Here is a 22,428-nt window from a genome sequence, read left to right as displayed (position 1 = left end):
TTGCCCAGAAACGAGAATATGCATATTATTAGTAGATTTGGATAGAAAACACTCTGACGTTTCTAAAACTGTTTGAATGGTGTCTGTGAGTATAACAGAACTCATATGGCAGGCAAAAACCTGAGAAAAAGTCAACCAGGAAGTGTAGGATCTGAGAATTGTAGTTCTTCTTTCTAGTCCCTTTCGAAATGACAGTATCTGTGCTGTTACGTTGCACTTTCTAAGGCTTCCATTGGCTGTCTAAAGCCTTCAGAAAGTGGATTGAGCCTTCTCCTGTCCCTGGGCAGAGTATAGGAGCTCAGTTACTGAGTGGTCTGCCTGAGGACAAAGGGATTGGATATGCGCGTTCCCGCGAGCACGCTGTTTTTTCTTTTTCTCCTTGAATGAATACACTATTGTCCGGTTGGAATATTATCGCAATTTTACGTTAAAAATACCATTAAAAATGATTTTAAACAGCGTTTGACATGCTTTTAAGTACGGAAATGGAACATTTAGACTTTTTGTGTCTCGAATTGCGCTCGCGCGTTACCCTTTGGATAGTGACCTGAACGCACGAACAAAACGGAGGTATTTGGAGATAACTATGGATTATTTTGAACAAAAACAACAACAACATTTCTTGTGGAAGTAGCAGTCCTGGGAGTGCATTCTGACGAAGATCAGCAAAGGTAATACAATATTTCTAATACTAATTCTGAGTTTAGGTGACCCCGAAGTTGGGATGGTGAGCTATGTACTCAGAATATTGCAAAATGTGCTTTCTCCGTAAAGCTATTTTAAAATCTGACACAGCGGTTGCATAAAGGAGTAGTCTATAATTCTTAAAATAATTGTTAAGTATTTTGTCAACGTTTATGATGAGTATTTTTGTAAATTCACCGGAAGTTTTTGGTGGGAAATACATTTTCTGAACATCAAGCGCCAATGTAAAATGCTGTTTTTGGATATAAATATGAACTTTATCGAACAAAACATACATGTATTGTGTAACATAATGTAGGAGTGTCATCTGATGAAGATCGTCAAAGGTTAGTGCATAATTTAGCTGTGTTTTCGGTTTCTGTGACATATACCCTTGCTTGGAAAATGGCTGTGTGATTATTTGTGTCTATGTACTCTCCTAACATAATCTAATGTTTTGCTTTCGCTGTAAAGCCTTTTTGAAATCGGACAATGTGATTAGATTAACGAGAGTCTTATCTTTAAAATGGTGTAAAATAGTTGATTGTTTGAGAAAATTGAATTGTGGTATTTTAGTTGTTTTTGTATTTCACGCCATGCGATTCCATTGGCTGTTGGATAGGGATTCCGCTGGCGGAACAGCGGAACACCTAGATGTTAGAAGTTAAATCATCCCCCATTTGGCGAAGTTGGCTGTCTTTGTTAGGAAGAAATAGTATTCACACAGTTCGCAACGAGCCAGGCGGCCCAAACTGCTGCATATACCCTGACTCTGTTGCAGAGGTGACACATTTTCCCTAGTTAAAAGAAATTCATGTTAGCAGGCAATATTAACTAAATATGCAGGTTTAAAAATATATACTTGTGTATTGATTTTAAGAAAGATATTGACGTTTATGGTTAGGTACACGTTGGAGCAACGACAGTCCTTTTTCGCAAATGCGCACCGCATCGATTATATGCAACGCAGGACAGGCTAGATAAACTAGTAATATCATCAACCATGTGTAGTAACTAGTGATTATGATTGATTGATTGTTTTTTATAAGATAAGTTTAATGCTAGCTAGCAACTTACCTTGGCTTCTTACTACATTCGCGTAACAGGCAGGCTCCTCGTGGAGTGCAACGTAAAGCAGGTGGTTAGAGCGTTGGACTAGTTAACCGTAAGGTTGCAAGATTGAATCCCCGAGCTGACAAGGTAAAAATCCGTTGTTCTGCCCCTGAACAAGGCAGTTAACCCACCGTTCCTAGGCCGTCATTGAAAATAAGAATGTGTTCTTAACTGACTTGCTTAGTTAAAAAATATGTTTTTTAGTTTTTTTTATCTAAAAAAAAAAATAAAAAGAATAATAATAAAAAAATTGGCAAATCAGTGGCCAAAAATACCGGTTACCGATTGTTATGAAAACTTCAAATCGGTCCTAATTAATCGGCCATTCCGATTAATCGGTCGAACTCTAGTACAAAATATTTTGGAAGCTATTGAAATGCATTTATTAATGTCTACATTAGTTTTTGCCACATTTACAGACCTTAATGCATACTTAAATTATATTCTGAGCTAAACATAAAAATTAAATACATTTTTTTCTTTAAAGTAGAATTTTGACATTACTAATGTTACTGTCTCCACTACAACAAAACTTCTTAAATACTGTATATGTAATTTTGTAATTGAAACACTGTAGAATTCCATTCATTCCTATGGAGGACTGCTCCTACTGGGGAGTGCCAATATGGCCGACCGGTGGCTTCAAAACTCAATGGCCAATACATAGCATCAGCAATCCAAGGTTTATACACATCATTGGTTTCTATTCACAGTGAACATAACCATGTAAGATAATGGACACAGAAGACTCTCCTGCCAAGAAGAAGTTCTTACACCACTCATGTTGGGGTTCACAAGGAGCTTTGTCTGAGCGGTGAGGAGTGGAAGATAGGTGAAGAAGAGAGACTCATATTCTGAGCATGGAGGATAGAAAATGTGGAGAAGCGGGTGTAGAGGATGGCGGAAAGAGGAGGGTGGAGAGAGAGAGGGTGAGAGGAAGGGAAGAGACAGTTGTAACACTAGTGCATACTATACACATGGATGGCTAGGACACGTAAACAAATAAACAACCAAAAATAGCTGACGGCATCGCCACATCATTCTCATAATCCTCATTCATTGGTTAAGATCCCTCTCCAATCGGGAATCCTGCTATCCAAGCTAGAACACCTTCTGCCTCCTTTTCTAACCGCTGGGCTCCACCAATAACAACTACCTCCATTATTATCATTCAGTGTTCTTGCCAATCAGGCAAGAACACTTACTGCCTCTCAAACTGCTAGACTCCAACAATAAGAGCACGCCTAAGGCCCAGCTCCACCAATAATAGCTAGCTATGTCCCAGCTCCTGTTTCTGTTCCATACGCAGTATGCTGGCAGCACAGCCAGGCACCTCCACTAACCACTAAACATAGTGGCTCCCCCATGAGTCATAGCTTGGTTTTATGGAGCCACAGTTGCCACACTCTCTCTAAATGGCTGGTGCATTACTCTGATGTACGCTCCAGACCACCAGCATGGCCAGAGTCAACGTCAGGGGTGCATTGTGGGTAATGTGTTAGCGCTCAGCCAGGGCCCTGGGGTTTGTAGGTTGACAGAGCCGAGCGAGTGGCAGGTTTTTCTCTGTGGGTCTCGGAGCTAGGCACGGTGGTCTGCTCATGCCTTCTGCTTCCCCCTCCCTCAGTTAGATAGCCCCGGGTCGGTCCTGCTTTAATAACTGTGCAACACTGAGCTTCCTGCTCCCAGACCAGGCAAATACAGTGAGGGAAAGAAGTATTTGATCCCCTGCTGATTTTGTACGTTTGCCCACTGACAAAGACATGATCAGTCTAGAATTTTAATGGTAGGTTTATTTGAACAGTGAGAGACAGAATAACTACAACAAAAAATCCAGAAAAACACATGTCAAAAATGTTATGAATTGATTTGCATTTTAAATGAGGGAAAAAAGTATTTGACCCCCTCTCAATCAGAAAGATTTCTGGCTCCCAGGTGTCTTTTATACAGGTAATGAGCTGAGATTAGGAGCACACTCTTAAAGGGAGTGCTCCTAATCACAGTTTGTTACCTGTATAAAAGACACCTGTCCACAGAAGCAATCAATCAATCAGATTCCAAACTCTCCACAATGGCCAAGACCAAAGAGCTCTCCAAGGATGTCAGGGACAAGATTGTAGACCTACACAAGGCTGGAATGGGCTACAAACAAGACCATCGCCAAGCAGCTTGGTGAGGTGACAACAGTTGGTGCGATTATTCGCAAATGGAAGAAACACAAAAGAACTGTCAATCTCCCTCGGCCTGGGGCTCCATGCAAGATCTCATCTCGTGGAGTTGCAATGATCATGAAAACGGTGAGGAATCAGCCCAGAACTACATGGGAGGATCTTGTCAATGATCACAAGGCAGCTGGGACCATAGTCACCAAGAAAAAAATTGGTAACACACTACGCCGTGAAGGACTGAAATCCTGCAGCGCCCGCAAGGTCCTTCTGCTCAAGAAAGCACATATACATGCCTGTCTGAAGTTTGCCAATGAACATCTGAATGATTCAGAGGACAACTGGGTGAAATTGTTGTGGTCAGATGAGACCAAAATGGAGCTCTTTGGCATCAACAACTCGCTGTGTTTGGAGGAGGAGGAATGCTGCCTACGACCCCAAGAACACCATCCCCACCGTCAAACATGGAGGTAGAAACATTATGCTTTGGGGGTATTTTTCTGCTAAGGGGACAGGACAACTTCACCGCATCAAAGGGACGATGGACGGGGCCATGTACTGTCAAATCTTGGGTGAGGACCTCCTTCCCTCAGCCAGGGCATTGAAAATGGGTATTCCAGCATGACAATGACCCAAAACACACGGCCAAGGCAACAAAGGAGTGGCTCAAGAAGAAGCACATTAAGGTCCTGGAGTGGCCTAGCCAGTCTCCAGACCTTAATCCCATAGAAAATCTGTGGAGGGAGCTGAAGGTTCGAGTTGCCAAACGTCAGCCTCGAAACCTTAATGACTTGGAGAAGATCTGCAAAGAGGAGTGGGACAAAATCCCTTCTGAGATGTGTGCAAACCTGGTGGCCAACTACAAGAAACGTCTGACCTCTGTGATTGCCAACAAGGGTTTTTCCACCAAGTCATGTTTTGCAGAGGGGTCAAATACTTATTTCCCTCATTAAAATGAAAATCAATTTATAAAATGTTTGACATGCGTTGTTCTGGATTTTTTTGTTGTTATTCTGTCTCTCACTGTTCAAATAAACCTACCATTAAAATTATAGACTGATCATTTCTTTGTCAGTTGGCAAACGTACAAAATCAGCAGGGGATCAAACACTTTTTTCCCTCACTGTACAATACAGTGCTTAGCGATTAAGCTTAGCGATTCAGAGCTAATTGTCAATGGTGTAAAATACTGAAGTAAAAATACTTTAAAGTACTAAAGTAGTTTTTTGGGGTATCTGTATATCTGTATTTAACTTTTATTCCAGTACATTCCTAAAGAAAAAAATGTACTTTTTACATTTTCCTTGACACCCAAAAGTGCTCGTTACATTTTGAATGCTTAGCAGGACAGGAAAATGGTCCAATTCACACACTTCAAAATAACATCCCTGGTCATCCCTACAGCCTCTGATCTGGCGGAATAACTAAAACACAAATTCTTCGTTTTTAAATTAGTGTGCCCCTGGCTATCATAAATAAAAAATTTACAAATATTGTGCTGTCTGGTTTGCGTAATATTAGGAATTTTAAATGATTTATACTTTTACTTTTTAAACTTAAGTAGATTTGATCAATTACATTTACTTTTGATACCTAAATATATTTAAAACAAAATAATTGTACACTTTTACTCAAGTAGTATTTTATTGGGTGACTTTCACTTGAGTAATTTTCTATCAAGGTATATTTTCTGCTACTCAAGTATAACAATTGGGTAAGTTTTCCACTACTGCTAATTGTTGGGCCCCCCAACGCCTCACCCACCTCCCCTCCACCCTTCAAAACTACATCTAGCGTCTATTGCAATCTAATCAGGCTCACATGCCTGTTTCACAACGAGCATACGAATAACGGAGATCTAGAGAGCGCATGGCAGAGCTTCAGCTCCAGAGCATACGTTCACTTTCCCTGAGAGCCAGTCTCACTAACTTGGCTAAAACGCAGGATTGGCGGCTTCAGTTCTTCTGCCCCCTGCAGAGACTTTCAGCCCCTGTTACAAACCCTCACCTGTGGCCTCCTGCACTGGAGGGAAGGAGCAGCCAGACCGCACGTCACAACGTAGTGCACTCATTCCAAGGGGCTAGAATAGGACAGGCCTCTCCGTGAGAAGTGCAAGGTATTAGCAAAGCTTTAACCTAACATAGGAGTAAAAGAAACACCTGAGCAGCATTTCTTTCTTTCTGGTCCTGATGAGAAAAAAAAATACTAATCGGGGAAGGTTCTCTTCTGCACTGTAAATGTGGAGGAGTTGCCTTGTTAACTTCCAAAAGCGGAAGTCGCGTCACAGGCTCTGAAAACCGGATGCATCCGGTTGATTCCGACCCAGCAGAGGTTGGCAATGCTTAAATCGTGTTACGGAGGTGCAACTGGGGAGCAGAGTGCAAAGATGCATGTTAACCAACTTGGAAATGTCTCCACTCCAATCCTACCATCCATTTGGGTGTTGTTTGTGTGGAAACATGATATTTGCAGAGCGCACAAGGAAGGAAAAAGGAGCGGAAATGGGGTTCTGTCCAAGTTTTGAAGACAATGTTGGTGTTTCCTTTATGTTGACAGTTACCTGTATAATGTCTTCCATCCACCACTGGTCCAGTATGAGTGTGTACTTCACTGTGTAACCAGAGCACTGCTTTGTGTCAGCAGCAAGACGCTACAGACCATGGCAGCCCAGCTCCGGCCGGGCTCAACCTAAGGATCGCATAAAAACCACTAAAGAAAGAACTAAACACAAACACAATAATAACAACCTGGCCGTGAAGCAAAGCGCTGGCTCTATTGGTCAATTATACTAGTGAGTGGAAAAGCCCGGCTCAGTGTTTCTAATACGGTTGGGGGGGGGGGGGGGGGGGGGGGGGGGGGGGGGGGGGGGGGGTCATAGAAGCAGCCATTTCCTAATAAAGCCTTCAGAGTATTAACAAGAACCATACCGTAGTCTCTACTCAAACATCACTGGGACGCAATCCAGGTCTCCCAGATAAAGTGGTCTGAAATGGCCAGAGTTGTGGAAAACCCGTATCGACTGTAAAAAGGAGGAAATGAAGCGTGACAGTGTTGCGTCGGTCGCTTCATGCATTCCCCCAAACTACTAGAACACATGTGATGGCGGCGGAACCGAGTGATCAGACACAGGAATGCACAGTTTCATGCGAGGAACAGCAATTCCCCATAGATGGTGGGGGAGCTGTCTTTGTGGTGGGTTCCGCTACATCTACTATGAAATGTTTACCACTTGCGCTGCTCTGCAACAACGTTTCACAACCATTGTCAGCTGTAGGGAGCTGATCCATGCGGTGCACATAGGTTGATTTTGAGTCGGCCCAGTAACTCATTCTCAACATGGATATATCCCCCCAGTCACATATGGAATGTATAAGATGCTAGACTGACAACAACTCATGAGCTCACCTTGAGGATTCACCGCAAGTCAACCTGAGGATTTGACTTTTTACCGACACACTGTCACATGCCATACGCTATTCCAGGAGGTGGGGTGGGGACCCACAAATGTAACGTTTGGTAAAGTCTGAGACTCAATATATATTGCTGTTTGAGCCTATATGCTGTGCACTTGCCAGGTTTTTAAAGGGGCAGTTCAGTCAAAAACATGATTTCCTGTTGTTTTAATGGTATTTCCACACTATGAGGACAAAAAAACACTGATATGGCGAAAATTATGATAATGTTATTTTAGTGTCAAAGCTTTTTGGAGTGAAAGAAACACCTTGAATTTCTGCTTGATCAGGTGGGATGGAGTTTTTGGCCCACAGCATTATTATGACCAATCATGTTTTATTTGCATATGTATCCTACTACTTTGAAGCAGGGTAAGCTCTAGAGTCTAGACAATCTTATCTGCCAAAATTGAAATATACACTATATATACACAAAAGTATTTTGACCCCCCCCTTCAAATTAGCGGATTTGGCTATTTCAGCCACACACATTGCTGACAGGTGTATAAAATCGAGCACACAGCCATGCAATCTCCATAGACAAACACTGGCATTAGAATGGTCTTACTGAAGTGCTCAGTTACTTTCAACGTGGCACCGTCATAGGATGCCACCTTTCCAACAAGTCAGTTCGTAAAATTTCTGCCCTGCTAGAGCTGCCCCAGGCAACTGTAAGTGCTGTTATTGTGAAGTGGAAACGTCTAGGAGCAACAACGGCTCAGCCGCGAAGTGGTAGGCCACACAAGCTCACAGAACGGGACCACCAAGTGCTGAAGCACATAAAAATTGCCTGTCTTCATTTGCAACACTCACTTTCGAGTTCCAAACTGTCTCTGGAAGCAACGTCAGCACAAGAACTGTTCGTCGGGAGCTTCATGAAATGGGTTTCCATGACCAAGCAGCCGCACAAAAGCCTAAGATCACCATGAGCAATGCCATGCGTCGGCTGGAGTGGTGTAAATCTCGCCGCCATTGGACTCTGGACCAGTGGAAACGCCTTCTCTGGAGTGATGAATCACGATTCACCATCTGACAATCCGACAGACAAATCTGGGTTTGGCGGATGCCAGGAGAATGCTACATGCCCCAATGCATAGTGCCAACTGTAAAGTTTGGTGGAGGAGGAATAATGGTCTGGGGCTGTTTTTCATGGTTCGGGCCAGGCCCGTAAGTTCCAGTGAAAGAAAATCTTAATGCACCAGCATATAATGACATTCTAGACGATTATGCGCTTCCAACTTGGCAAAGGCCCTTTCCTGTTTCAGCATGACAATGCCCCCGTGTGCAAAGCGAGGTCCATACAGAAATGGTTTGCTGAGATCGGTGTGGAAGAACTTGACTGGCCTGCACAGAGCCCTGACCTCAACCCAATCGAACACATTTGGGATGAATTGGAACGCCGACGGAGAGCCTGGCCTAATTGCCCAACATCAGTGCCCGACCTCACTATTGCTTGTGGCTGAATGGAAGCAAGTCCCTGCAGCAATGTTCCAACATCTACTGGAAAGCCTTCCCAGAAGAGTGGATGCTGTTATAGCAGCAAAGGGGGGGGGACCAACTCCATATTAATGCCCATGATCGATGAGCAGGTGTCCAGATATTTTGGTCATGTAGTGTATGTAAATATATCTAAATTTGTATCTACACACCCACGTCATCAGACTGAGAATTTCAATGGCAAAAGGAGGCTCACAATAATTTGGGGGTGCTTATATTAGTCCTGTTAGACACAAATGTGTAATGGAAATGTGTTTCTTGCATATCCTAACTGCTCCTGAGATAATTGCAGGGAGTGGGGTCACGGCCAGGGTCCAGAGACAAATGTTTCACCTTGCTAGTTCGAATACTTGAGCCGACAACTTTTTGGTTACTGGAGCAATGCTCTACCAGTCGCCCAGGGAAATAAGTTATTTTCATGAAATAAACACACACAATGATTTATTCGACATACGGTGATAATAAAAGAAAACAAAAAAATGTAAAGACTGCATGGGGGATTTAAGAGGTTGATCCACGTCATAAAAAGAACATGTCTGAGATGAGAATTATCTGGCTCTCGCCCCACACAGACGTACACACAGACACTCATATCCCTTTCTACCTGACAGTTACTACAGTACAGTAAAGTCAATCAAATGACACCATCCTCAACACTTCTTCCAGGATAGTATTTCACCTCTAAACCTGGCAGAGCAGACAGGCAGAAGTGAGGGAATGAAAATCAGATCTGACGTTAGAGCAACTCACACCACAGTAAAAAGGTCACTGGTCTATAATTCTAAGAACCCCCTGGAAATGTTACTTATCTGAATCCCTCATAGATCATTAAAATCAGAACAATACATGAAACAAACTGGGAGAAAAAGCTTTCTCAATTTCAGTTTGGTTGCATAAAGAACAGAATACGATCATTTTGAAACATGTAACATTATGTTCTGGGTCTCCATACATACTGTCCAGAACAAATAATGGTCCTGCTCTTTCATGCAAGTCATAACATGCACCCTTGACCTCCTTGGGTTTTCAGTCCAAGCTTATTTTAATTTGCAGTGTGTAGTGTTTCCCCCCTATCTCTCTCTCGTTGTTGGACCAAGGTGGATGGAGGAAGGCAGCAGCTAGCTAACAGGTTGCGGCAGCGGCAGTGCGTCAAAGTCCAAACCTCCCAAAGTGCAGTCATTTGAACCCAGCCACCTGTTGCAGTTAATTGCCCTGCTTAATACACTGGAGAGATCCCATTCCACATTCTCACCATGGAATGCAAATTGTTATATCTGGTGCTCAATGATTAAGGGAGGGAGGGGGGCAGAGAGGGGGGACTCACACAGGTCAACATATTAGACCCATTTTAATCGAGTTTGACCCCTGTGTGTGTGTGTGTGTCCTTCTCCCTCACAGTGTCCTGAGCCATTACATACAGAGGGTCAGTATGTACACTGGGGCCTCACTCTAGTCCAGTCTGTTTGCATGCGTCCTAGTTTCTCCATATTTATTGTGAGTTTGCAGGTCTTTCAAAATGACAGGATCAAAAGAACACAGTAACAAGGCTCCAGTCCAAATGGACATGACTTGATCGATCCAAAACATGTGTAAAAACCAACAGACCACTGCAAACACTATGTCTGTTCCCCACACAGGAACCGTTCAGTGACCTAACACCTTCAGACCATCTGAGTCGGCCTGACACATGCTGGTGCTTTGTAGCTCAGTTGGTAGAGCATGGCACTTGTAACACCAGGGTAGTGGGTTCGATTCCCGCGACCACCCATATGTAAAATGTATACACACATGACTAAGTCGCTTTGGGTAAAAAGTCTGCTAAATGGCATATATTCAATATATTATATGTGTGTATGTGTCAGACAGTGGTCCACGGTCTTACCTGGGCAATGTTCTTGTTGATCAGGTAGACTCCGTACTCAAACTGAAAACGCTCTCCTCGAGGGTAAAGTGGGAATCTGTGTGAGAAGAAGAGGAAGAGCAGTGATAATGAGTGTACAGTACTGGAGTAGGTGGTACACATGGGTTAGTCTGTGGGTAACAGCAGAGAGAAACCTAATCCTGATAAATTGAGGAGTTGAGAGCGCAGAGGCCCTCCCTCCTCTCTAACATCAAAACAATTCCTGGGCTCTTCAGAGAGACATGGGACTCTACTACAGTAATAACAATACCACAGTTAGGGTTGCAAAAGGAGGGTATATTACTAGAAACTTCGAAAGTTTACCAGTAAACTACCAGAATTATTGTAACTTTCAAGGATTTAATTTAATTGATCACAAGACAGGCCCTTTTGGATACTGCCGATTATCACAGGTTTCTGTTTGTATCTCTGGCCGTCTCTGTGGCCTCATCATTTATATGTAAAATATAAAAAATATTCAATGGTTGACCCACCTAACAATAAAATGTTTTTCTTTTCTACTATGTCAATATGTCTTTGTTGTAAATGTTTTGGCACCAAACTGGTGGTGGTTTTGAAAAAAGTTAATCGTTGGAAGAGTTGCAGAGTTAATTGAAAATAATGCCATTGTTGATAAGATGCTTTTTTCATCAATTATGCAATTTTCTCTTGAACCATATGGTCTATCCAATAGAATGTCATGGACAATATGGGCACATATATAAAACATGTATACTATATATGAATACCTTTTTTTTTTAAGTTATTCAAGTGTAATTTACCAAAGTTACTATAGATTGCCATAGATTACCTGTATTCCGGTAACTTTGGTAAATTACCGGTAGCTTTGTAACCCTAACTACAGTAAATAAAGTAATAACCAGACTTGTATATGAGGGTAATAACAAAATAGGAGTGCAATTTCACACATACCTCAGTTGTATAACATATCTACATCGCCGATTGAAAATGGCTAGAATAAACCCTGTGGTGCTTGAAATTAGTTTTTCATTCCTTGTTGGTTTAACGTTGAGAGATTCACCAACAAGACTGAGTGCTGTGAAATCAATTGCTTCCCTGTTGTCACAGTCCAGGAATTACTGTAGTATAGTCTAGCTGTTGGGGTTTGGTGGATAAAACATCTTAGCAGAAGCTGAGAGGGGAAACACTGAACTGAAATATCAGCCCAGCTCCAAACCGTCCAGGCTGCATACTGTAGGCCTATCAAACAGCCTGTAGACCTGCTTTTATACTTCAGGGAACAAAGACATACAGACAGATGGAGAGGCTCGGTGGAAAAGCCCCATTCAGCATTCAGGTGCCAGTCAGATGTCTAGCTAGTAGGGCAGGGCAGGCAGACACACACACAGTGGTGAAAACCCCTGGATGGAAGTGTTAATGTGGAGATGGAGAGACTGCCCCAGGCCAAGCCTGCTGACCCCCCCTAGTGACAACAACGCTCTCCTCTCCCATTATGGCTCAAGTCAGCCTTATCCTATGATAGTCCCTGTCAGTATGTGCTCATGTCTGCTCCCCAACTGAGAGGACGTACTGAAGAGATGCGCCCAGGGCACGGTCTTACTCTGCACACACACACACGCACACACACACTCACACACGTACAGAGCCCTGCTTGAGTTAAGAACGTACAACTACTGACTACTCTACTGTCAGGCTCAGCCGTCAGTCAGGCCAGGAGGTGCGAGTGAACATCCGGCCCTCCTCCCCCTTCCCTCCCCTCCTCCCTATCCCCTTCCTGTCAGTGGACATGGCTGAGCCCCTGAAGCCAGGACAGGTTCTACTGGTAATCCTGTGTTAGAAGAGACATGCCCTCTTCCCGCTAACTGACCCTCAGGTGCCAGGGGCCCAGAGCCGAGGAGCCCAGGGCAAGAGTCGGGAAGGCCCTCTTGTCACGCCACTGGTACTGTGCATCACTGTTACAGGGCAAGGTGCATGAGGCAATGACTGTAGCCCCAACTGATACAGCCTAGCTACTGCAGCTCTGTTATCTATAATGCCTGATGTCCACCAGATGCATATGTGTTTGTTTTGCCGGATGTCTCTAGTCCGTATTTTCCGTACTTGATGCACATGTGCTTCGCTGTTCAACTAGCTAAAAGCTAGCAAGCTGCAGTCTGCACGTGTTCTTTTGTTTGTACCACGGCACAGTAAAGCAACGCACGAGTTGAAAATATTGAACGCATGCTGTACCCAGAACACACAGCAGCCTAGTGCGGCATCACCAACGTAGCGTTGCGGACAGCACCATTAACAACGTTCCCGCCGGAACGCAAAGAGTTTGATGCATCTGGTGGACATGAGGTATAACGCTTTAACGCCTTAGTACAGACTGTAGGGCAGTTCTCCTCCTCGGCCCAATCCATACACACAATTCATTCAGTTTCTTGTGAGGTGCATTACATAGAAACTCTTTACCAAATAAAGTAGACAAATACCACTGTTGGTTTCACAGACAGAGGGAAACACTATAGGCCACACAGCCTGAGACACTTGTTTCACTCCTACATACCCTGCCTAGTCAAACCCCAGAGGAAGCAGCATGCCAGAGGTCATATCTCATGACCAGGAAATAACTAACAGAGGGAGAAATAACACATCAAACACACAGAGTCTCATAGCAGGCATTCCAACAATCACTTTCTCCCGACAACATACGATTCGTTTGCTGGTGAAGGGGAAATCAGAGAGAGGCTGACACGCGCACATAAGCACACATATAGAAAAGCAAAGGAACACGTGAAGATACATAGACGTGCACACGCCCTCACGCGCATGGTTTGCCGTCACAGTGAGGTGATTAATGAGTGCTGTCCAGTGCGTCTGAAATCACACTGAAGGGACTCCGGTTCACCAAACACCAGGAATTCCTCCCGGGAACGTCCAGTAAAGTTAAATATATTATTACACACCAGCAGGAGGGAGGGGAAGAGGAAGTCAGGGGTCCCAAAGAGATGGGGGGAGGACAAGAGAGGGGACAGGAGGGGTAGAGAGCTGACAGGAGAGGGATAGAGCGAGAGGGAGGATGGGAGTGAGAGAAGAGAGAATAGAGGGAGGGTTTAACATGTGAGAGAGAGAGACAAGAAGAGAGAGCAGTTGTAGAAGAGACAGAAAAGAAGAGAGAGAGACAGGTGAGAGGGACTGACAGAGAGCGGGAAGGAAGGAGAGAGAAATGAGGGGGAGTTGGAGTGGAAAGCAGTCATTTTTACCAATGGGCCGGCCGGTCTTCTCTTGGCGTCTGTGCTGAAATGATCTGTTGCACAAGTGGGATGAACTGGATTACAATCGTCCTTGGAACAGCTCTCAGGCCCACAGGAGCCCTCCATCCATCCATAGAGCACAGATACATACATACATACATACATACATACATACATACATACATACATACATACATACATACATACATACATACATACATACATACATACATACATACATACATACATACATACATACATACATACATACATACATACATACATACATACATACATACATACATACATACATACATACATACTGCTCTCCTTTCTGGTTTCAATTATAATCCCTTTCTCGTCAGACAAACACACAAAGATATACATGCACACACACCACAGCCTTCCGTTCCTCACCTTCATTAAAATAGATTTACTTCTATTACTACCATGTCCCAACCCTCTCCCATACCCCATCTCTGGCAGCTCTTTACACTCACATGGCAAACTAAATACGACACTGACAGGCACCATGATCAACACTGTCATCCACACTGACATCTCCTTAATGTGATCAAAAACTCGCACTCCCTCCCTGTCTCACACGCCAATCTGTGTGGAGGACCTGTAGTGTCTAAGCTGAGCTGTCTGCGAGTCGTGCGGACGGCCGGGTAGAGATATGTAATTAATAAGGAGCGGAGTGGGGAACACTCGGTATGTCTTAAAAGCAGCTTCTAACAGAAAGCCCCTTCACTTTAAAGGGTTAGAGTATTTACACAGCCCTCGGTTTCATCAGCCCACCAGGCCTATACCTCACAGACAACCCTAAAATACGATAGCAGGAAGGGACCCTCGTAAAAAGGAGAAAATAAATAAATACTCTGAAGTGCAGGGGAAGTGCAGAGGAAGCCAATAACATATATGTGAATCATGTAGTTACCAAAAAAGTGTTCAACAAATCAAAATATATATTTTATTTGATATTCTTAAAAGTAGCCACCCTTTACCTTGATGACAGCTTTGCACATGCTTGGCAGTCTCTTAACCAGCTTCACCTGGAATGCTTTTCCAACAGTCTTGGAGTTCCACATATGCTGAGCACCTGTTGGCTGCTCTTCCTTCACTCTGCGGTCCAACTCATCCCTAACCATCTTAATTGGGTTTAGGTCGGGTAATTGTGGAGGCCAGGTCATCTAATGCAGCACTCCATCACTCTCCCTCTTGGTCAAATAGCCCTTACAAAGCCTGGAGGTGTGTTGGGTCATCGTCCTGTTGAAAAACAAATGAGAGTCCCACTAAGCGCAAACCAGATGGCGTATCGCTGAAGAATGCTGTGGTAGCCATGCTGGTTAAGTGTGCCTTGAATTCTAAATAAAATCTGACAGTGTCACCAGCAAAGCACCACCACACCATCACACCTCCTCCTCCATGCTTCACGGTGGGAACCACACATGCAGAGATCATCCGTTCACCTACTCTGTGTCTCACAAAAACACAGGGGATGTATCCAAAAATCTCAAAGGACAGATTTCATTGGTCTAATGTCCATTGCTCGTGTTTCTTGGCACAAGCAAGTCTCTTCTTATTATTGGTCTTCTTTAGCAGTGGTTTCTTTGCAGCAAATCAACCATGAAGGCCTGATTGACGCACTCTCCTCTGAACAGTTGATGTTGAGATGCGTTTGTTACTTGAACTCTGAAGCATTTATTTGGGCTGCAATTTCTGAGGCTTGTAACTCTAATGAACTTATCCTCTGCAGCAGAGGTAACTCCTTTCCTGTGGCGGTCCTCATGAGAGCTAGTTTCATCATAGCGTTTGATGGTTTTTGCAACTGCACTTGAAGAAACCTGCAAAATTCTTAATTTTCCGGATTGACTAACCTTGTCTTAAAGGATCTGCCCCCTTTTTTCCAATTTTCACCTAAAATGACATACCCAAAACGAACTGCCTGTAGCTCAGGACCTGAAGCAAGGATATCCATATTCAAGGTACCATTTGAAAGTAACACTTTGAAGTACTCGAGGCGGCGAACAAGCGATTCGGTGGAATTCTCTCTGAGCCTCTTTACTGTGTCGCCACCATGCTCGATGCTAGGTACAAGGACCGCTACATCAAAGCAGACAAGAAACAGCATTTATGTGAAATGCTACATACACAGCTGGACAAGAGGGAAACGGACACAGTAACAGTGCGCACCAAGGAAGAGGTGCAACGGACAGAAAGAGCTGAATCTTTACTGCTTGACATGCATGATGAAATCCTGGTTGAGACTGAACAAATGAACAACGAAACAGCACAGCAAGTATGTGAAAGAAATAGGCTTTGATTATATTTTACAGGTAATGGGGACATACAGTTGAGGTCGGAAGTTTACATACACTTAGGTTGGAGTCATTAAAACTCGTTTTTCAACCACTCCACAAATTACTTGTTAACAAACTATAGTTTTGGCAAGTCGGTTAGGACATCTACTTTGTGCATGACAATAAATCTTTCCAACAATTGTTTACAGACAGATTATTTCACTTATAATTCACAGTATCACAATTCCAGTGGGTCAGAAGTTTACATACACTAAGTTGACTGTGCTTTTAAACAGCTTGGAAAATTCCTGAAAATTATGTCATGGCTTTAGAAGCTTCTAAATAGGCTAATTTACATAATTTGAGTCAATTGGAGGTGTGCCTGTGGATGTATTCCTCCTCTGTTTGACATCATGGGAAAATCAAAAGAAATCAGCCAAGACCTCAGTAAAAAAATGGTAGACCTCCACAAGTCTGGATCATCCTTGGGAGCAATTTCCAAATGCCTGAAGGTACCATGTTCATCTGTACAAACAATAGTACGCAAGTATAAACACCATGGGACCACGCAGCCGTCATAACACTGAGGAAGGAGACAAATTCTGTCTCCTAGAGATGAACGTACTTTGGTGCGAAAAGTGCAAATCAAACCCAGAACAACAGCAAATGACCTTGTGAAGATGCTGGAGGAAACAGGTACAAAATTATCTATATCCACAGTAAAACGAGTCCTTTATCCACATAACCTGAAAGACCACTCAGCAAGGAAGAAGCCACTGCTCCAAAACCGCCATAAAAAAGCCAGACTACGGTTTGCAACTGCACATGGGGACAAAGATCGTACTTTTTGGAGAAATGTCCTCTGGTCTGATGAAACAAAAATAGAACTGTTTGGCCATAATGACCATCGTTATGTTTGGAGGAAAAAGGGGGAGGCTTGCAAGCCGAAGAACACCATCCCAACCGTGAAGCACGGGGGTGGCAGCATTATGTTGTGGGGTGCTTTGCTGCAGAAGGGTCAGGTGCACTTCACAAAATAGATGGCATCATGAGGAAGGGAAATTATTTGGATATATTGAAGCAACATCTCAAGACATCAGTGAGGAAGTTAAAGCTTGGTCACAAATGGGTCTTCCAAATGGACAATGACCAACGAAGTCCAGGTATTGGAGTGGCCATTACAAAGCCCTGACCTCAATCCTATAGAGAATGTGTGGGCAGAACTGAAAAGGCGTGTGCAAGCAAGGAGGCCTAGAAACCTGACTCAGTTACACAAACTCTGTCAGGAGGAATGGGACAAAATTCACCCAACTTATCGTGGGAAGCTTGTGGAAGGCTACCTGAAACGTTTGAACCAAGTTAAACAATTTAAAAGGCAATGCTACCAAATACTAATTGAGTGTAAACTTCTGACCAACTGGGAATGTGATGAAAGAAATGAAAGCTGAAATAAATCATTCTCTCTACTATTATTCTGACATTTCACATTCTTAAAATAAAGTGGTGATCCTAACTGACCTAAGAAAGGGAATTTTTACTAGGATTAACTGTCAGGAATTGCGAAAAACTGAGTTTAAATGTATTTCGCTAAGGTCTATGTAAACTTCTGACTTCAACTGTATGTAAATGTCAACAAAATAACTTTTTGGTCAGTGTGGTGTGGTTTGTGTGTGGGTGTAACCTTTAACTGTGTTAACTATTTAACTTTACTTGACTGCTTAAAAGGCCGCTAAAATTTTAAATATTGGTTATCGGTATCGGACAACAATATCATATCGGTGCATCCTTACTTTTTTGGTTACTAAATGATTGCATATCTGTTATTTCATAGTTTTGATGTCTTCACTATTATTTTACAACACAGAAAAAACCTTGAATGAGTAGGTGTGTCCAAACTTTTGACGGGTAATGTATAAAATTACAAAATAAATATATTGGGGATTGGAAATGATGCAGACAATTACATTGATGGAACCCACAATCTTTCCGCAATATTAAAACTGATCTACCCCCTAAAATATATATATTTTATTAAATCACAGTTGGGTAGGTTACTTACTAAATTACCTTACCTGTCCAGAATTGTAATCAGTAACGTAACTTTTGTACTACCTAAACTCACTAGCATAATCTGATTACTTTCAGTAACTTTTCGACTACTTTCCCCTTAACACTAGAAAAGCCTGGCCTCTTTGGACCTCCCTTCAGGCCAATGAGGAGTCATCTTGACTCAACATTCTTACGTCTAATAAATAGATTTAAATGTATGTTATCTGAATACACCAAATGTGCAAATCAACAGTTCTGGTTCACATAGTGGAGTTTGGAGTTAGCCACTCGTAACCATTACTTACACTTAGCTATGCGCAGCCGCCTCGAAAAAAATATATTAAAAAAGAAAAAAGAAAATGGGGAAAAAAATTCCCCAGAAGTTCCCTAGAACGTCTTTAATGTGAGATTTCAAACACACCAGGACCATAAATGATGTGAGGCCTGCTTTTTAAAAAACACCTGCTGCCTCGCAACTGTCATGGCTAATGGCACCGGTTAATATATAAATCACAGCGAGCTGTAATTTCCAATATCTGAGAAATGATTACATTGAGCATATGTCAGTGAATGCTATTTTAATGACTGCCGCACTACTCCACTTACATCTCGGGTAACGAACCATCTTGGAGCGAACGCACTGCTGTAAAAATGTCTCCCTCCCAGTACTGGTACCCTGTGTATGTTGCCAAGTTATCTTACTCATTGGGTATTTATTATTACTTTTCTATTATTTCTCTGTTTTCTCTCTCTCTGCGTTGTTGGGAAGGTCCCGTAAGTAAGCATTTCACTGTTAGTCTACTCCTGTTGTTTACGAAGCAAGTGACAAATAAAATAAGATTTGATTCTCTCCCTCCCTCTCCCTACCTGCCCTGCTCTCCCTCCCTCTCCCTACCTGCCCTGCTCTCCCTCCCTCCCTCTCCCTCCCCCCTCTCCCTACCTGCCCTGCTCTCCCTCCCTCCCTCTCCCTCCCCCCTCTCCCTACCTGCCCTGCTCTCCCTCCCTCTCCCTACCTGCCCTGCTCTCCCTCCCTCTCCCTCCCCCCTCCCCCTACCTGCCCTGCTCTCCCTCCCTCTCCCTACCTGCCCTGCTCTCCCTCCCTCTCCCTACCTGCCCTGCTCCCTCTCCCTCTCCCTCCCCCCTTCCCTCCCTCCCTCCCCCTACCTGCCCTGCTCTCCCTCCCTCTCCCTACCTGCCCTGCTCTCCCTCCCTCTCCCTACCTGCCCTGCTCTCCCTCCCTCTCCCTCCCCCCTCCTCCTCCTCCCTACCTGCCCTGCTCCCTCCCTCTCCTACCTGCCCTGCTCTCCCTCCCTCTCCCTACCTGCCCTGCTCTCCCTCCCTCTCCCTACCTGCCCTGCTCTCCCTCCCCTCCCTCCCTACCTGCCCTGCTCTCCCTCCCTCTCCCTACCTGCCCTGCTCTCCCTCCCTCTTTCTTTCTCCCCCCTCCCTCCCTCGATCTCCCTCCCCCCTCTCCCCCTCCCTCCCTCCCCCTACCTACCTGCCCTGCTCTCCCTCCCTCTTTCTCCCCCTCCCCCTACCTGCCCTGCTCTCCCTCCCTCTTTCTCCCCCCCTCCCTCCCTCGATCTCCCTCCCCCCCTCTCCCTCCCTCCCCCTACCTGCCCTGCTCTCCCTCCCTCTTTCTCCCCCCTCCCTCGCCCTACCTGCCCTGCTCGCCCTCCCTCTTCCTCCCCCCTCCCTCGATCTCCCTCCCCCCCTCCCTCCCTCCCTCTCTCCCCCCTCTCCCTTCCTCCTATTCTTTTAATTAGAAACAGAGAGCTGGACCCAGAGGACAGGATCTAAGCAGGTTTCTCTATGGGGCTAGCTAGGTGATCTCCCTCTGCAGAAGTGCCTCTTTATTTATCACAGGGAATCTAAACTTCCTCCCAGATGCTGACCTGAAGTGAAACGGACACATGGAACGGTATTTAGAATTTGTGTTCCCAATCTTGTGGCAGGGAGTCACAGGCCATATACAGCTGACTACTCCCATGAGTCTTAATGTGAGAGAGAGAGAGGGGGAGAGAGCACTGACTTTACTGCTAACTTCTTTATCTAGGAAAAATGTACTTCCTACGACTGTGATATGTGGTTGTTAAGATGAATGCACTAACTGTAAGTCGCTCTGGACAAGAGCGTCTGCTAAATGACTCAAATGTAAATGTAGAGTGAGACCCGGCCGCTATTGGCATTAAGACAACACAAGTAAGGCCAACGGTTACCCATCCATGAAAAAGCAGTGTAAAATATAATGTACAGATGAACCGAGCCAACTAAGCCACTCCTTTGAGTTAACGATCATAGTTATGACTTTGAAAGGCGTTCAACTAAGGCAGATGTTTATTATTAACAGCTTTACTTGAAAAAGACAAATTTGTCAATTGGTTGTTAAATGGGCTAAAAATAGAAGGGAATGTATCCTAATGGCTGAGGCATTATCAGAGTGATGGAAGAGTATAGGCTGGATGGGTGGGTGCCTGAGGCATCAGGGCATTGGACCACTGAGGATGGGGAGCAGCCTGGTCTCACTGGCCCACTCAGCCCATCTTCTCTGGATCACAGGAAGGTTTTACAGGGTAGCAGGGCCAGTCAACCACTTATGCAACTGACCCGTCTGGCACACCAGACAATCCTTCCCTTTCCCCTGGGCCATCCAAAACTCACTAACCCTTTACAGTATTTCCCATTATAATGCACTACATCTTTGAGGGGGTAAAAGAGTGTGAGAAAGTATTTGCGTGATTGGGTGTGTGTTGTGTGAAAGACTGCCCGTCTCTAGTCTGTGTCCTGTCATTGAGCAACTATTCTACCCCCTCCCTCCTCTCTCTCCTCTCCTGTCCTGTGGCTGCTATGTGAAACTGAGGGAGCTTCGGCCACCCCTTCCCCTGGTCCCACATGGTCCATGTTAAGGGACGTGAAAGCGTTGAAACCCAGTAACAATAACCTTCTTCTTTAGAGCTGCAGGTCCTGCCGAGCCGAGGCCCTCTCTTAGAATCCCTCCCTCCCTCCTTCCATTCACCGGCAGTCATAGTTCCACCCCAGCCGCACAACACTACACTTGAGCCACGCATTGATGTGTCAATCCCTTCTTAGACATTTTTTTTCTTTCTTTCTTAAGCCTTCACTTTCATAACGAAACTCAGACCAAAAAAATGGATTCCCTCTTAATAGTCCTAGTAAAAAGGCTGTATGAGGCAGCACTTAGATTTTTAACGGCCGGGCTCTGGTCTCAATCATACAGTCAGTGGACATCTGGATCGCATCTCCCCATTCTCCCCCATGCAATCAGACACACTAGAGCTGTGGAGCTGATGCTGGGCTCTCCCTGCTGCTGCTGCTGCTGCTGCTGCTGCTCTCCACAATGTGGGTGCAACGTGTCGTTACAGCACATTGCATTCTGAGAATGTTTTTAGGGTGTGAAAGCTTCCGAGATTCCAAATAACGGTGCGTTAAAGGTAGGCCTAGTGCCAACAAACAGGCAAAGTGGAGTCATCGTCGTTCACCCCCTTTCCCTAAAAACTCCTTGCAGTCCCCAAGCGGCCCCATTCATTCATTCCACACTGACTGAGAGGTCTCTAGAGGGCACTCCAGTTCAGCTGTACACAGGTCTGCCTGCTCTTGCTGTGGCAAAATGGCCGCCTATATAAAAGCCATGGTCATTATCTGAGACCGCAGGTCCACCGCGACGTGGAGTGGAATATAACAGCAATGCCCTCGTTCTACAGGTCAGACACATTTATATATGGCTGGCACAGTCAGGAGAACCTAAATGCTTGTTAGACTCCAATTAACAAGCACAAAAAATATATATACATATATAAATCCAGGGATAGGAAAAAAATGTCTTACTCGACTATATGATGAACTGTAGATGGTGCTAAATGTTCACATTTTTAACTAGACTGGCAGGGCGCGATGTGAGATCCACCACACACCACATGTTTGGCCTCCACAGAGGAATCAGTCACACCCCAACTCCACAGTGGGGACACTCCGCTCCATCTAGCTGGGAACAAGCTGTGCTGAGACGTCACTAGCATCTGGAACACACCA

General features: G+C 44.4%; 1 protein-coding gene across 2 annotated transcripts in view; it reads right to left on the bottom strand.

Moving 5' to 3' along the window:
* The window catches only part of LOC115148894 (UV radiation resistance-associated gene protein), a 161,027-nt gene that overhangs the window by 65,933 nt on the left and 72,666 nt on the right, over positions 1 to 22,428 (bottom strand). For both annotated transcript variants that reach the window (XM_029691190.1, XM_029691191.1), the window contains exon 13: positions 10,791 to 10,866. In XM_029691190.1, coding sequence (XP_029547050.1) covers positions 10,791 to 10,866 — 76 coding nt within the window. The remainder of the gene's footprint in view (positions 1 to 10,790; positions 10,867 to 22,428) is intronic.

Source organism: Salmo trutta, chromosome 15 (genome assembly GCF_901001165.1).
Source record: "Salmo trutta chromosome 15, fSalTru1.1, whole genome shotgun sequence".
NCBI classification, from domain to species: domain Eukaryota; kingdom Metazoa; phylum Chordata; class Actinopteri; order Salmoniformes; family Salmonidae; genus Salmo; species Salmo trutta.
This window is presented reverse-complemented; position numbering and strand designations above follow the sequence as displayed.